Genomic DNA, 17,731 nt, shown 5'->3' on the forward strand with positions numbered 1-17,731 from the left:
GGCGACACAGATGGTGAGGTCGTGAACTGAAGTTAGATTGTAGAAAATACATGTGAGAAGAACGATTATAAGAATTAATGACATTTAATTTTCACTCCATTTCATACGTTATATCCACATTATCATGAGGATTAAATCCAACAATGTTATTTGTGCCGATTGTTTTAGGTTATATACATCTAGTAAAATCCAAACGTAATTCAAAATGTATTAAAAAAATAATCAGCGCTACTCCGTCCAGGGTGTATCCTGCCTTGATGCCCAATGACGCCTGAGGATAGGCACAGGCTCTCCGTGACCCGAGTAGTTCGGATAAGAATGAATGAATGAATAATCAGCGCTGCCTTACAGTCACATTGTCCACAACGGGAGCGCAGCAGGAGATGGCGCGACTACATGTGATACAAAATAGCATGAAATACCCTTTTATTAGAGAACTGCAGAGCACAGTGTAAAAACGAAATATTTTCTTTAATGTACATATATCATAAAATGTCAAACTCTGCAAATACAGTCATGAAGCACAATCGCTACTCATCATCGGTCCTAACTATTACGGTGTTCATTACAAAACCGTCGTGAAGAAGCATGTGTTCACTATAACATTTTCGTCTTAAATTTTCGCCCACAAATTAATTCTGTGATTTTGTCAAGGTGTTAACGATCAGTCTAATTGCTAGAAACATATAAATCCTCCGGTGACCCGGGTATGTAATGCTTCATGATGGCACTGCTGGCACTGTTGGAGGATTACGCCAATGGCAGAATAAGGAGAGAACGAGTTTTCAGGGACCATGATGATGACTGGCTAATAAGCCGATTTAGATTCCCTAGAGCTGTGCTCTTAGATCTATGTGTTGAATTGGGTCCAGTATTAGAGAGGGCAACACGCCGGAACCATGCCATCCCAGTCCAAATACAAGTCCTCACCACTCTGGGGTTCTTGGCAACCGGCTGTTTCCAGCGGGAATTGGCAGACAGGTAAATTATTTATATAAAAAAAACTATAAGTAATCCTCAACTTTGACTCTAAGACCTTTTTGTATATGAAATAATTCTATTGGAATCTATCATCTCACCCTATAGGTCTGGTATATCACAGCCGTCCCTGAGTGCCATAATATCTGTCGTTTTGAATGGTATACTTAATATGGGTAGTCGATACATCAGGTTCCCCTACACTGTGTGAGAACAGGCCGAAATTAAAATGCAATTTGTAGCAATGTCTGGTTTCCCAAATGTAATCGGCGCAATTGACTACAGTCATGTTGCTATAAGGGCACCATCTGAAAATGAATTTGCTTATGTTAATAGAAAGAATGTGCATTCTATTAATGTGCAAATCATATGTGACTCCAACATGACCCTCACAAACATTGTGGCACGCTGGCCTTGTTCAACACATGATTCCTTTATCTTGACACATAACAGTGTAGGGAACAGACTAAATGCAGGCGCAGTACATGATGGCTGGCTTCTTGGTGAGTTTAACAATATTAAAAAGTAGAAACTGTAACAATTTTGTTTTTAATATAATTATAACAATGTTGTTTTTAATATAATTATAACCTGCAGGCGACAGTGGCTACCCCCCTGAGACGCTGTCTCCTCACCCCATTTTTAAACCCGCAGAGCGGAGAGGAAACTCATTATAACGAGGTCCACTCTCGTGCCCGCGCAGTGATTTGCATTGACTATTTATGGTTAAAAATGGGCGTGTACAGGGCGGGATTTGAGGCTGGTTCACGTACGCACATCTGTGGGTGATCTGTGATTTATAAAGGGAACATTGCTTACAGGAGGGCGTACGCACGGTTTTATAAATCGGAATTCTTTTTGGCGTACGCCATTTTTGGCTTTTGGGCGTACGTAAACCTTTAGTAGGGATCCTACGCACAGTTTTGTAAATGAGACACCTCGTTGCGTAAATGTGCACATGCTTTATATTTTTTAGCCCATCACATTAAAGACCTCAGCTCAAGATCAGCTTCCCCTTGACATCCCCATGCATCTTTTGCCCTCCTGGGTCAATTCCGGAATAAAACAAAAACTTACACCTTTTAATTTACTTCATTTAAACTTATTACTACAAAATATACAATTCATTTTGTTATTCATGGACAACAGACCTAATTTACATGAAATAAAACAAGATTTCAGGACAACAGGAGAATAAAGGTATCAATCTGTTTATTCTCTGCATATAACAACAATCTCTGAGCTGTGGGTTAAGGTGACTAGACAGAAGCCCTTTCTCTCAAAAAACACCTGAGCTCATCTAAATCACAGCTCATCTGTGTTGTGGTTTGATGAGACCATATGTAAAAGGTATGTTTAATGAGAAAAAAAAGTATTTATTTATTTTTGTCACATTTACATTACAGCACAATGAAATTCTTTTCTTTCCATATCGCAGCTTAGGGTCAAAGCGCAGGATCAGCCATGATGCAGCTTTGCTGTGGCAGAGAGGGTTAAGTGCCTTGCTCAAGTGCCCAACAGTGGTAAATTGGTGCACCCTGCTACTGCCCGTCCGGTCTGCCAGAGAGAGACCCATCGCTGGAGTATTGAGCCTCCAGGTTCACTTCTGTGTTTTGGACCACACTCGCGCAGAGGCACAACATGGACTATTGTCAGATTGTTCTACAATTCTGATCAATTGTACTGTTTGTTATCACTGTTTGCCTCTGTTCATTGAACCGTTTCTCTTCATCAGATTTTCTAGGTTTGGACGGTGTATTTTGGGATTTGTTTGCCTCACTACTTTGTCTTTCCATTTTTTGAATTTTCTGCATGGTTTGCTACCACGACTTTCACCTACTGTCTTGGACATTTGTTAATAAATACGCCGTTTATGGATCCTTTAACTACGGCGTCTTGAACCATCAAACTTCTGAAAGGTTGGAAAAAGTTCTGACATGAAGTATCTTGGTTTAATACATCATTACATCACAAAAGCTTGCTATTTAAACAGGGGTGTGTAGACCTTTGATATCCACTGTATATCCAGAGAATAAGCTACACAAGCTTAGACTAGGTGGTGATGTTATTTATTGTCATCCTGCTCCACCAATATCTCTTTAAGGCTGTCATGCTGATTAGGACTTTGTTGTTGAGCCACTTGAATGCTTGGTGGCTTGTAAATCTTTCACGAGCTGAAAAATAATTTGAGGGACTTATCTCAGTATGTGACGCTGTCACACTTCGCCACATGCTTTGGTGAATTGACTCCGTTAAATTCCCTGAACCATGGAAAAAGCCTGAGCAAATATGATTAGCTAGAACTGATAGGCATGGTTATTGGAAGCCCTGGGGGTTAATCTAAACTGTGATGAATATTAAGAGTTCATCAGATAAACACACACACACACAAACCTGATCTGATGGTTAGCTTCACTGCGGATCTTCAGCACCTCTTTGCCCTTGAGCTCCAGCTCCTTGGTAAGAGTGCTAATGTTCTCGTTCAGCGTGTGGATCTCATGATCCAGATCGGCGATGTGGTTCTTCCTGCGAGTCACTTCCTCCTGAAGCTCCGAGATACGACTTAGCAGCTCTCGCTCCTGCAAACACAAACCCACACACACATTTGAACAACTGCTGTGATCCTGCTACTCATGTGGCAACACTATTATTGCTGATTCTTTATGTAAACATTTTTTTTTTTTACCCTTACACCACTGGAAGGGAAATGATGTAATATTAATGACACAGCTTTCTTTTCCTTCTTCTCTGTTCCTATTTCTTCAGCTTACATGCTGTATAGGAATCACTTAGCTATGGATGAGTAAAGGAAGCGTGAGAAGACGAGACATCTTTAGTGCTCAGGGTCAGATGTGTCACACACATATTTAATAAAGACTCTCACATTAATACAGCCATTCGATTACTATTTTTTTTTCCTAAAAAAAAAAAAAAAAAAGCTGGCTAAAGCTATTTTAAATGAAAAGTGTGCAGTGTAATCACTACTCAGTTTTGGTGTGCAAAATCTATGCATTTTTTTGCCTGAATAAATAGACATTCTTTTTTCCCCTCTGAATTTTAAAGGTAAAAAATAGTTAATTGTCGGTCAGAAAGTATTTTAAAGAAAGAAGCTCCGAATGAAAGACGTTATCTTAACGGGGACTGACTTATAATTGGCCGTCACCCCAGAAATTAAAACAGCTTCCGTTTTCTTAAGAAAAATCGCCTCGGTCGAACTGCTATTGAAGAGACTGTCGGTCTGAAGGAAATTAGTAAAAATGAGGTCAAAGCAGCATTAAGGACATTAAAGATAAGGTAATAGAATTTCAGAAATTATACATAGGGTGCAAAATTGTATGTAAAAGGTAAAAAGGTTGGATATTCCAGAAAGCTTAATGGGGGAATCCTTCAAAACACAAAAACTAGACAGAGAAAGGTGAAGAAAGCTACAGTGGCTATGAGTGGAGTGAAGGTGCAAGGACTCTGAAAGAAAGAAAAAAGGCTTGAAAGAAACCGCTGCTCAAAAAAGAGCCATATAAAAGCACAATAGTCAAGAAGTGTTATTTGGTGGTTTCATAGGATTCAAAGGCTGTGTGTGGTGCGAAACTAACACAGCTTCTGCGTCTCACATATTTCAATGAATACCATCCTTACAGGGAAATAAAGTGGTGGTAACATAATGCACTTTGGGATGCTTTTTATCTTCAGAGCGTTATCTTGGGTGTCTTGCCAATAGACAGGGGATAGTACAAGAAAACCTTATATTAATTAATGTAAGCCTTAAGTAATGTAACCTTTCATCAAAGAACCCTGATCCTCCAAGCAGCAATCCAGTGCCTTCCCCGCTTGAGCCACCACAAATCTGATGACTTTTAAGGAAGTATGAATACCTTTGCAGACCACTGTGTATGTGTAATGATCAGGGTTGCCAGATCTGCACAACAAATCATTACAAAAAGATTTAGCTCTTCCAACAAGGTCCTAAATGACCTTATAAAACTTTAACTTGGATGTCTTCTCATACTACATGTTACTATGACCCAAATTTTCCAGAGAAGGTTTTAATTTTCATATAAAGCTAAACAATTTGTTGTCCTTCTTGGAGAGCGGGAAAGAGCATAAATTATTCTGACGCTTTCTGAACGAGATGAGACGAGAAAGGACATCTAATAATTCTCGTTCAACTTCCTTGGTACGCTGGCCAGTTATTCAGGAGCAGTTCCCATATGAATAAATCACTGCATTGAATATCTAATAAAGAAATAAAAAATAACTTTGATGATGTTAAAATGTCATCATTAACATATAGTCATCATCATACATTAAGTAATACATGAGCAGGACTAGCAGCTCAGTTTGATTAAGTGGAGTGTAGGTTAATCAGCCGGCGCTGTGCACATAATCTTTCGCTCTAATGGCACTGACTTTTTTAAAAAGCCATCTCTTCCCATGGAGCAGAGTCAAGCAGCCTATAGCTATGTTTAACAACTAAATGAATCTTGATTAATTTATAATATATTCTAATCTGCTCATCTAGTTTCACAGTTTTTTCAAATATCTTTTCACACCTCACAAGTAACTTAATAGTAGCATAATAGTGAGACTTGAAGCTAAACGTGTTGATGCTAAACACTTCGCTCCAGCATATGGGCATGTTATAAAAATATTATCTACCACCTTAATAACATCTGATATTCTATAAAGTGTGTTCTATAAATTAAGTGCACAGCAGCAGATAGGACTCCAGTTAGTAAGCTTACATCATTGTGTATTGAGGTGTGTATCGAGGCATGCAGTGTCTAAAAATAGCTAGATTTTTGCATGCATGTAGGAATGTATTCCTTATTCACTTATTCTAGCTATACACTAGTGATATACAGTCGGCTCTGAAAGTAACGGAACGGCGTTTTGGGAAGAAAGGATATTGTTTTGTCTAAACACCGAAGACATTTAGGTTTGAGATCAAAACAATGAATACCAGATGATACACAGCAAATTTTTGGAGTTGAATATTTTGGAATTAGACATAAACTAGGGTGAGAGTTTATTTTCGAACTTATACTACAGCCGGTGTTTAAGGTTACTCTAAAGCTGTGTAATATTTTGGTGTTCATGCACTGGGTGTTGAGCCTGATTCAACTCCCGCTGGTGTTGTTTGGTCTACATCTTTCCTACACCCATCTGCATCTTAACTTTGTTGTGAAGGCAAATGTGCCTTTTTATTTTATTAAACTATTTTTTTATTTGTGGGATTTTTATGTGTGGGATTTTCAGAGAATACTGATCTTGTTTAAGTAGTATCATAGTGGTTAAGGTGTTGGATTACTAATCAGAAGGCTGTGAGTTTGAATCCCAGGTCCACCAAGCTGCCCCTCCTGGGCCCCTGAGAAAGGCCCTTAACCATCAACTGGTCAGATGAAGTCATCATTCAAATGCTGTAAATTTATTTTCTGTTTTATTTTCACCTGAAACCATTTTAGTATTTTAGATTTTTTAAGACTATGAAAGGGTTATTATTTAAATAAACTCTAGTTAGGAGTTAACTTTGACTCTTATGTTAGTAGAATTTTAACTTAGCAGGTGTTTAGATTTAACTCGTGACATGAGCTGAAAAATCAACTCCCAGAAAAGAGTTTATTAAACTTCTTAGTGTATATTCGATGGTCGCACATGTAAACTCAAATGTAGCTGCAATAAACTCACAGAGAGTTTATTAAAAAAAGGCCAGAATTTATTGTGTAGATCATAATGTCACCTTTCAGTTCCTGCTATTTATATCCAGATGTGATGGCATCATTAGTTGTACCCAATATTTATGTTGGAAAAATAGGGATTTTCCCTTCAGGCTGCTCTTCAGTAGATGAACTCCTGCTCAGCTGGGTTAAGATCTGGCTCTGGTGATTGACTTGGACAGTCTTAAACTTTCCACTTTAGACTGAAGTCCTTAGTTGAGGCTGTAGCGTATTTATAGTCCTCACAGTTAGATTGGATGCATGTCTCTGCAAATAGTCAAAAATGTTTCTGTAGAGTTCTGAATTCATTCTGCTGCCACCATGAGTTCCATCATCTCAATAAAGATTAGTGAGAAGGTTCCAGAAGCAGCCATGCAAGCCCAAATCATGACACTACCACCACCATGTTTCACAGAGGAACTTGATGTTTTGGATGCTGAGCAGATCCTTTCTTTCCCTTTTTATCACTTTCATAGAGGTTCATCTTGGTAGCAGAAGTTGTGTGGATTGTCTTTTGTACTTCTCTGTGAATTCCAATCAGGACTGCTGATGAGTAGTTTGTATCTTGTGGCATAGCCTCTATATTTCTGCTCTTAAAGTCTTTTTTAAATGTTGGATTGTGAGACTTTCACTCCTGCACTGTGGACGGTGCTGCTGATGTGTCTGACTGTTGTTTTTGGGTTTTTCTTTACAACTCTCTCAATGATCCTCTCATCAAATGTTGTTGTTTTCCTTGGCTGATCTGTTCCAGTTGGTTGTTAGTGTTTTATTAGCTGTGCCCAGTGCTTGTGCTGTGGTGTTGATTGTTTTGTCCTCTTTCCTCAGCTAAACAATGACTTGATTTTCTCCTAGAGACAGCTCTCCGGTCTTCATGTTGCAGTCTTCCAACCACAGACGTCTAGAGCTAATGATTCATTTAGGTCAGTTACATGTTCCAATATATTTGGTCACTTGAAAAATGGGAACATAAAGGTTTAAGTTTTTGAACAAACCTATAATAAATAAATATCAGGAAATAAAACCTGAAATTCTGATAGCAATCATTTAATCTCAAACCCAATTTTTTATTTTTTTATTTTATTTATTTGTTTTACTATTAACCACATCCTGGAAATATAGAATATCCTATTTATTTATTGCAGTCATTAGAGATTTTTATTCCTGCTCATATCTCATATAAAGTGCGCTTCTGCTTTTAGCAAAATTGCACTTAGATTAGATTAGAAATGTGACAGGCTTTATGACCAGCTGAAGTAATGAAGCTTTAAATTAAATACATTTTCCTTTTTTTTTTTTAAATTAATTTCAATAATTGATCAGTCAACAAGTGAAGTGACAAAATAACATCTATTACAACACTAGTTGATAATCAGAAACAACAAACAAAGAAACTGTTTAATATTCCTTGCTCTACATATACATCTATCCTGTCCATACAGTATGTTACAGACCCTTGTGACCCCGGATGATGATGCAAGTCTCAGCAAATTACCCATAATCCTCCACAGCAAGCCATGCTGCATTCTTTCTCCCATTCTGAATGTGACTTATTTCTTTACTAACAGAAATATCTTCAGTACCTGACTAGAGTAGAGACAGCGAAGTTTCTCACTTGTCTCAAAAATCCATTGAGATCCATCCACAAAAGCCATTTTCCAAGTTCACACTTTCTGATTCATTTTAATACATTTCCCCGACAGATTTCTTTTTTATTATAGCTATCTTACATGATCCAAGTCAAATCTGCCTTCTTCTAGTTAGAGCAATTTCAACCCGGCTTCTTATTCATGTTCTGCCCTACATATGATCTATCGTAATGTGACGCCCTACCTGGTGACTTCCCTCCTGATGTAGGAAGATGTTCGAGATACGGTCACAGACCTTTTGTGAAACTTTTCATTCAGGCACATTTTGGCACTTTAGTATTAGTCTTGGCTTGGAATAATGTGTGGATGATGTCTGGATGCCAGATGATAAGCCTGTTTGGAATGCTAAGTATCATTTCAACAGTCAGCGATCTCCATCTCTCTCTCTCATAAGCCTGTGACCGATGCATTCATTCTGTCTCACAGACAGAATCTTGGAGGAAATCGTTTTAGTGAAAAGCTTTGTCTTCTGTTTTGCTGTCTGCTCACTGTGTGAGTGCATGAGTGTGTGTGTGTGTGTGTGTGGGGGGGGGATACTTTAACTCTAAGCCGTTGTCTGATTGGTGATATTTCTATCAGCACTAAAACACAGAGATATCCAGAACTACTAAACCCTTAAGAGCAACAACACAAGGAAAACATCCATATCTGCTTTCTACATACAGCTTGCTCTCGATCTTCTTTCTAGAAATATAACAACATTCTAGATATCGGTGGATATTTTCAAGATAGCACAAGAACAACTGCTTTCTAATGATCCATGCTGCATTTTTCTTTCACCTATAAGCTCATGAATATTGGCAGAAGCAGGGTGAGTTCTTGGCTCAGGTGGTGCCAGGTAGATGTTAGTGCCAGCCATGGCCTGGAAACTAATATGTCATTTTCTAAATATTTAAGAGCAGTTCATTAAGATCAAAGTTCTGTAGAGCCAAAAATGTAACAGATACACACCTATAGAAGAATATTAGATGGCGTTATTCAAGCTAGTGCTCACTATGTTATGTTGTTTGAGGTTTCACACTGCTCATACTTTTCCTGGGGTTAACAATTAATCTTGGCTCCTTATAATCTAATGTTTCACTCTATACACAGTTAAACCCTGGATTAACCTTCTTCATATTTGCATATTTGCTCTGTCAACAACAGTGATTGGATAAATCCAGCGACCGCTTTAAATAACGGCTTGTCTTACGGATTTAAGCACATCACGTGGCTGATTTTTAATCTATCACAGCTTTGTAATCTTGTTTGGTGTGTTGTAGAACAGGCATTCATTGATATCTAACTACTGTTAATATATCAGTCATTTCGTTAAATACTCATTTATTTTCTGAGCATAACTGTACAAATATATTCTCCTTTTGCACTTTGACTGTAGCTCTGTAGCCCTGTCGAGAAAACATTTGAGTCTTTTCTTGTCTTCCTCTGAAGTTTAACAGAAAGTCTTGATCTTTCTCACACACAATCAGAGACTGAGAGACACTGAATGAAGACCCAGGACACTAACACAGCTGTGTTCACTGTTCTGAAAAAGTTCTAAAAAGCCATAGAGAAGAAAATGTATTTACGACAATTTATCTCCTGAAAGACTTCAGCGGCAACGCAAAGATTATTCAAAGAGCAGCAGAAGCCATGAGTTTGGTGTGACGGTGGGTATGATGGGAAAGAACAAGTGTGTTCTAAAGACGAACTGGTGTTTTAACCGAGCATGGTGTTGTGTGAGTAGGGGAAAGAGAAACAGAGAGAACTGACAGACAGTAAAGTGGCACCCGGGTCTGCTGATTGTCATGACGATAAAACTTGATTCTTCATGCCGGGGCTTTGACCATCCCATCGCACACAGCTCATTACACCGGACATGCATTGATGTCTCACAGGGGAACGATCAATGCAGACAAGGCAGAAAAGAAAGAGTGAGAGCAAAAGGGAGGAGGAAATTAGAAACGAGCAAGAATGCAAGTAAGCAAGAAGAGAAAAAATCTGTATAGACAGATGGATGGAGAAAGGAAGAGAAATGTTCTGCCATGAAGAGTGATCGGTGTAATTATTTTAAATCACCTCCTTCCAGTTCAGACACTAGGCGAGGTTTTATTCCTGTTCCCAGAGCATCGTGTTAACAGCTTTCTGTACAGGAGACTAACTGCGTATTTGACCAGAAGGGATTTTTACTTTGATTAAACATTAAAAGGTTTATGGAAGGTGTTTGGAATTTCCTGTGGAAAACAACACAGGTAAACAATAATTCTAATGAAAGAAGATGCCAACTCCATGTGGTCCCTGAGGACAACAACCTCCTAATCAATACACAATTGTCAGACTTATATTTATAATCACACCCTCCAGTGTCACCCAAATGAGGATGAGGTTCATTTTTGAGTCTGGTTCCTCTCAAGGTTTCTTCCTCTTCCATCTAAGGGAGTTTTACCTCACCACAGTCACCTCAGTCACCTCAGACTGTTAATTAGGGATACATACAAACACATTTAAATAGAAGTCTAATATTAATCTTGAACCTTTGTATAATACTAATCTATGTATAATAAACTTTTTGTACAATATTTCTTATGTTCTGTAAAGCTGCTTACATCCATTGTTAAAAATGCTATAGAAATAAAATTGAATTGAATAGATGTTCAAAAAGCTCAGAGCTACAACCAGGTTGGATTAGAATGCACTTACTTCTTATGATAACATTTCTTAATCTGAACAAGGAAAATACAACAACTTTTATTTTAAAGAGGAGGCGGGGCTTATCCTGTTACTAGGTATATTCTTTAGACTGTGATTGGTTGTCCAATAAAACAGGAACATTTTTAATATCTGGTCTATTATAAACCTTCACTTTGTCTCTATGTTAGGGATGACGTTTGTGACAGATCATATTAAAGATGTTCTAACATCTGTATGTTTTACATGTAATACATGTGATAAATGATATCATTTCCGCCGCTATGTCATTTCTGTGCTGTGTCGGGAGATGTTATCTGTAATGTGATTGGTCACAAAACTAATCCCTGCACACAATCTAATCTGTATCATTTTATTAACTCTATCATTATTAAATATTGTATACAATACATTTCTTCTTCCTCTTTACCTTTCAGTCATTTTCTCCTCTGATAAAGAAACTCTTAATTCTCATAAAGTCCTCCTCTATACTCCTAACAGAAGTCTTTGAACTTATGAGCTCTTTTAAGGGTTAAGATGCATTATGACTTTTATCTTTACTGGGATCTTCTCTTTAATTTTAAGGGGAAAAGCCCACATTTCTAAGAAATTTGTTATAATCACGTCACTAGGAGAAACATTTTACACTAAGAACTTTCATGAATACGAGCCCAGGAATATCGTCAAATGGATGCAACCAAATATACAGAGATTACCCATAATTCTGTAATTTTGTATAATTTGAAGCATGTATTTCCGAAAATGAAGCTAGATTATCTGCCTGAGTAAAAGCCTGAAATTAATACCAAATGTCTATTCACAATCTTATTCACAAAAATAGGTTTTAAAGAAAACCTACACCTACACCTTATATAATAGATAAATTTGACTACGCTCAAAATATTTACACTGGCTAAAGGTGTGCCAGCTTACTGAGATTGATCCAGATGGATTTTCAGCTAAAGTTGAACAACCTCCCAGACGCTTGTGTAGAATCTTCCTCTATTAACGAAAGTTTGGTCAATGAGATAAATGGGCAGCTCTGCTGTAGTACATGAGCTACCATGCTGCATGCTTTAAGTTTAAGAATCAACAATCAGATGTGATGCTGGATCATTACAGAAGTCATTAAACAGTGCATTATTATGCATTTGTTGTCTACACCTACCTTCTGGTATCTTGATGAACATCATTGCAGCAAAAAGCGCAGATTCATTGTACACGCAGATAGTATGCATACTGTTTTCCCCCAATATGGGTGTTGCATACTGTTTTCCCCTAATATGGGTGTTGACGGGGAAAATTTATAACTACATCCAGACAATCAGTTACAAAGAGAAATCGCACGTGCTCAGTTGCGTGTGTCGTCAGTCTGTGCAGTCTGACGGATGTGAGCTAATTAAAAATTTCTTCTGCTAGCTTCAGTGCTTGAATTGTTCGAAACGTACTGAAGTTTGGTAATGAATGATGTGCGTCAGTGAATGAACATCTGGACGAGCCATCTGCAGGACGTGGAGTGAGAACTGAATGAAGGTGATTGATGCGACGGTGACGTCGTTGAAGACGTGAGCTAAACAGACACGAGACCCCGCTGTGGAAGCTGCAGAGCTCCAGCTGGCCTCCAGCTCTGCACTCATACTCACAAGGATGATGTAATTTACTCGGCCGGCGAAGATGAAGTGGAATCTTCGGTTACTAATAAGCAGCCGTTAAAGACGTGGAGAATAAGGCAGACAAACGAGTGTACTTTTATAGCAGGGGAGCCACAGGGGGTTATTATTACACTGTGTGTCTCTACTAAATATCAACCACGCTGACTCTCTTAAAGCCTCCAAGAGCCGACAGTCCTCGCAGATCGTTCCTGTTTTACTCGAGTGCTAATGTCTGACTATTTTCGTGCTCTTATTCTGTACTGCGTTGACAGTATACTATGATTAATTAGCTTCTTTTCGTGTGTGTGCAGTGAGCTGTGAAATTCCATTGCTGATATTAAGCCCTGATGCAAGCTCTGTCCTTTTTTTACAGCAAAATGAATGAGAAATGTAAGGAAGACTGTAACAGTGCACGCACAGAAATCTGGAGGCTAGTCCTTCCTTGGGGTACCTGTACTAGGTACTAACCTCTACATACAGGGAAGCACATGCTTTGAGTCAGGTGTCTAGTCATTACAATTTGGCTCTTGTCCAAGTGGCTCAGATTCGTATGCCCATTTTCCCTGCTTCTGACACATTAGCTTTAAAAACTATTCAAAGTCTATTCACCTCCCACCCCTTGACAGGTGGCATTGTAACGAGATAATCAATGATATTCACTTCACTGTTGGGGAAATGAGCAAGGCCCTTAACCCTTGCTGCTCCAGGGGTGCTGTATCATAGCTGCCCCTGTGCTCTGACCCGAACCTCCTCAGTATGAATATAAGAAGAAAAGTATTCCATTGTGCTGTAATGTATATGTGGTGATAATAAAGGCTTCTCTGCCCCGATTTCAATCGTTCTTTCAACTATTCCGTTAGTCCACTGGGTTGTAGTGTGGTGTACTTATGTTAATTAATGCTACTGTATAAAAGTGTATTTAATTTTCCCCACCACTGTTTCACACTGTTTCTACGTTCTACCCCTGCTGTGATAGTCATAGTGGGGTAGGATTTTTCCAGAATTTTCGGTGCTATACCTAATTAGGTCTTGTGATGCTCATATTGCCACCTGGATGCGGCGTTAGCTGAGCAGCAGTGAAGAAGTTGAGCAGAAGTAATAAAAGAAAGCTGAAGCTGCAGTAAAACACACTGATCATTAGACCGGAGGGTTGAAGGTGTGATTATCACCTGTATCCTGCTCTGCTCCAGGGCATTCTCCAGCTCCTGCTTGGCAGCTGCAGTCTCCTGCTGATGAGTCTGCCGCAGGTGCTCTATAGCCGAAGCGTGCAGATGATTCAGCTCCGAACGCAGAGACGCTACATAGAGAGAGAGAGAGAGAGAGAGAGATATTATTCTTCTGACACAAATCTCTTCTCTAAGTAATATTAAAAATCATCAATCACTGAGGTTCTACGCAGAAAAGTCAAGTCAAAGAAGTAATTGCTTTTATTCTAACAATAGCAATTTCCTTCCCTCGCCTCGTTGTCTCTACACCGTACGGTTTCTTGTATTTATGGTTACATTTCAGAAAGATTGGTGCCATTGCCTCATAATTCATCGGTGTGAAAGTCACTAGGCAAAATCACATTCAGACTTAGAGAAACTTTAAATTAAACCTGCAGTCGTACACCACCAGTGTTCCATGACACTGCAATTTCAAACTCGGAAATTCTTAGAGAAAGCAGCTTAGAGAACCTTTTTTTGGCAGTTATGCCCACACATTGTGGAAGGTACCATTTGTAATGTTTAAAAGAGTTTCTAAATCTGTGACGATCCTAAAATTCCAAAGCCACCTTACCAAACTTAGACATTGGGCGACTTCTCCAATCTTTTTCCTGGCCTAGACTGCCACCCTACATGATTACATAATCGCCTTCAATGCTGTTGTTGTTCTTGTTATGAATGTTATTGGTTGTGCTTGTTCTAGCACAGCTATTACAGCTCCATCCTGCCTGGTTCAATCCTGAGCTGCTGTCTGTGTGATGTTCTGGCATGTTCTTCTCATGTCCATGAAGGTATTGTCTGGGTTCTCCAGTTTTATCCAACAACCCAGAAACATGCCATTAGAGTAACTATAATTGCTAGGTGTGAACGTCTGTGTGGGTGGTGCCCCATTTAACTAGAGCCTTTAACAAAATAAAGCTGTTACTGCAGAAATTAAATGACTGAGTTGTAAAAGTTTTGCTCAACGTACCACTTAACAGTAATCTTGTTGAGGCACAGTCCAGATTTTCATGACTAATAAGTAATACTGAACTCATACTTGGATTTATTGATTTAAACATTTAGCTCGTTAGTAAAACATGTGATTTATTCAATAACATCAACTATACAACTCTTAGATCGTCAGTAAAAAAAAGTCTGACGCAGAATCTTCTATCGGGATCTATCTGGAAGTTGAGTCATTTCAACTGGACTTCTTTCTAGTTGGATCGAAACGTTTCGCTATTCATCTGAGCAGCTTCTTCAGTCTGAGGGAATATGGCAGGATTTCTCAAATTTGCATCCTCCAGGTTCAAGGATCCTCCCTTCCCTTGACATGGGGAAGGTGAAAGAGAGAAAGAGAACAGAGAGAGAATGTATTAAAGATCAGAGATGGGGGTCCTTAGGTGTGGCTTTCCTGGGGGACCAGTGAAGAGGTCTTGATCTTGATGATGGATGAAAAATACTGTGAGGAATGAAGTAGCTCAGTGGTTAAGGCGTTGGACTACTCATCAGAAGGTTGTGAGTTCAAATCCCAGGTCCACCAAGCTGCTACTGCTGGGCCCCTGAGCAAGGCCATTAATCCTCAATCGCTCGGTTATATAAAGTGAGACAAAATGTACAGTACAGTATGTTGCTCTGGATAAGGGTGCCTGCCTAATGCCATAAATGACTCAACATCCAACCTGGATGAGTGAGAATCTTCTAAGAATCCTTATTAGACTAAAACCCATAAGTATGCAGAGTGTATGATAAGTCCTTGAACTTGTATTGCACATGATACTGTACTGTAGGCCTGGAGCACAAAAAGTTTTTACAATTTGCCCTGTGGTTATGCTGGAAGAAATTGCGTGCCTCGAAATTTTCAATCCACCCTGTCCTTCATCCTGGAAATCGTCACTGTGTCTTACCTAGCATGGCTTTCCCTTCGTCCTCCAGCTCGAAGCGTAGAGTCTGCAGCTCCTGCTCCGACTGCTGTTTCAGCGTCTCGATTTTCTGCCTGTGGGCTTCTCTTAGGGACTGCAGCTCCATGTGATGCTGCTGCCGCAGACGCTCCTCCAATTCCTACACCAACGCACAAAGCCCTGCTTTTAGACTCCATGAAAATAAAGCAAACTCAATTAAAGATGGATCTTTTATAGCAAACCAGGAGTTAGAGACTGTTATGGACTTTGTCCAGCGCCATCAATTAAAGCGGCCCAGGGATGATTAGTAAGCCTTTGCCAGTCAGAAAATTACATTAAAATCAATAAGCTCTTACACATATTAGCAACTTATTGTGGATTTTATATTGCTGTTCCATGCAGGTTGTAAATGTTAGCGAAGCAGACATTCTGTCCAGATAATCTGGTTGGTTTTGCTACCAGCAGCGACAGATGTAGAAATCCCTGATGAAATATAAGAGGCAATTTTGTCTCTAAATGCTATAGGAAAGCCTGAACTGCTGCGTCTGCACTTCACTGCTGAAAATAGAAGTGAGCGAAGGTGCCTACTGTTTACCTACTAAATGAGCTAGGAAAGAACTTCAACAAACTGACCGGAGATGAGTTTCCTAAAAGCATCACAGCATTAGAATTAACTCACTCACTCATTCAATCACTCACTCATTCAATCTCTCACTCATTCAATCTCTCACTCATTCAATCACTTATTTATTTAATCACTCACTCATTCGCACACTCACTCACACACACTCACTCAGTCAGTCATGCTATCACTCACTCACTCACTCACACATACTCACTCACTCTCTCACTCACACTCAATTGCTCACACTCACACACACACTCACTGACTCAGACTCACTCTCTCTCTCTCTCTCTCTCTCTCTCTCTATGTGGAACGTCCCTGAAGTTAGTTCCTGTTATCACTTGTACATTCAAAACTGTCACACTCTCATCAGCCTCTGTTTTTCCCCCCCTCTCTCTCTAGCTTGTCTCTACATGTCTAAAAAGTTACCTCTTTACCTCTGATAAAGGTTCAAGAAAAAAATTCACCATACAAATGACTATCTATACTTCTTTCTTGTCATTATTGTTAAACCTTTAGTTGGAAAAAAAAAGAAATCGGAATTCTATCAAGGATATAAAAAATTTGCAAACACAAACGATTTATTAAATATTTGGTAAATATATACGTCACAATTATTGACACCCTTTTACTCAAGACTTTGTGCTACCTTCCTTTGCCAAGATGGAAAGGGATCTGAGAACATTCCTCCAAACAGAATCACTCCACATCCTGTGAATTTCAAGGTTCATGCTGGTGGACTCTCCTCTTTTCAATAGACTTGATTATTTAGAACTGGAACTACTGTCAGAGCTGCTGACCAATCAGAATCGAGAATTCAACGTTGCTTTAACAGTGCTGTTATAGAATATAATATGGTATGATATAGAATATAGTCTATTATATAACATTGTGAGCCCTGCTTTATATTGCATTAACTAAAATACCAAGTTATTGTATTGCTTGTGCTATGCACATGAAAACCAGCTGAAACCTGAAACTGAACCTGGTTTAGTTCTTTATTTAGTACTTTATTCCAATTGTTTAGTTTATTTTTAAATATTCATTCAACTTCAATAATCAGGAACAGTATGAGGATCGGGATCGAAGCCCAGATCCTAGATCTACGATACCTGCTGCAGCCTGTTTAAAGATGAGGTATAAATTTGGTGTTTGAGCCCAAACAGGACACGTAGCCGTGAGCTCTGTCTCTGCAGGAATACTTGTAAACCTGAAAAGGTCAGGCCATGTCAGTCATATTGACAGCTATCAGTAGACATGCCATAGCTGATCTCTAGGATATGTAGACAAACCAACACACACACACACACACACACACACACACACACACACACAGTGCACATTCTCCATCACAAAGACAACAA

The 17,731-nt window shown here is 39.0% G+C and overlaps 1 protein-coding gene across 3 annotated transcripts in view; it reads right to left on the minus strand.

The window, feature by feature from the left end:
* The window catches only part of fam184ab (family with sequence similarity 184 member Ab), a 106,253-nt gene that overhangs the window by 13,648 nt on the left and 74,874 nt on the right, over nt 1-17,731 (minus strand). For all 3 annotated transcript variants that reach the window (XM_060866200.1, XM_060866199.1, XM_060866198.1), the window contains exons 12-14: nt 15,749-15,902; nt 13,824-13,951; nt 3,373-3,557 (exon numbers count right to left, since the gene is read on the minus strand). In XM_060866200.1, the coding sequence (XP_060722183.1) occupies nt 3,373-3,557; nt 13,824-13,951; nt 15,749-15,902 (467 nt within the window). The remainder of the gene's footprint in view (nt 1-3,372; nt 3,558-13,823; nt 13,952-15,748; nt 15,903-17,731) is intronic.

This window comes from Tachysurus vachellii, chromosome 3, assembly GCF_030014155.1.
Source record: "Tachysurus vachellii isolate PV-2020 chromosome 3, HZAU_Pvac_v1, whole genome shotgun sequence".
Lineage (NCBI taxonomy): Eukaryota > Metazoa > Chordata > Actinopteri > Siluriformes > Bagridae > Tachysurus > Tachysurus vachellii.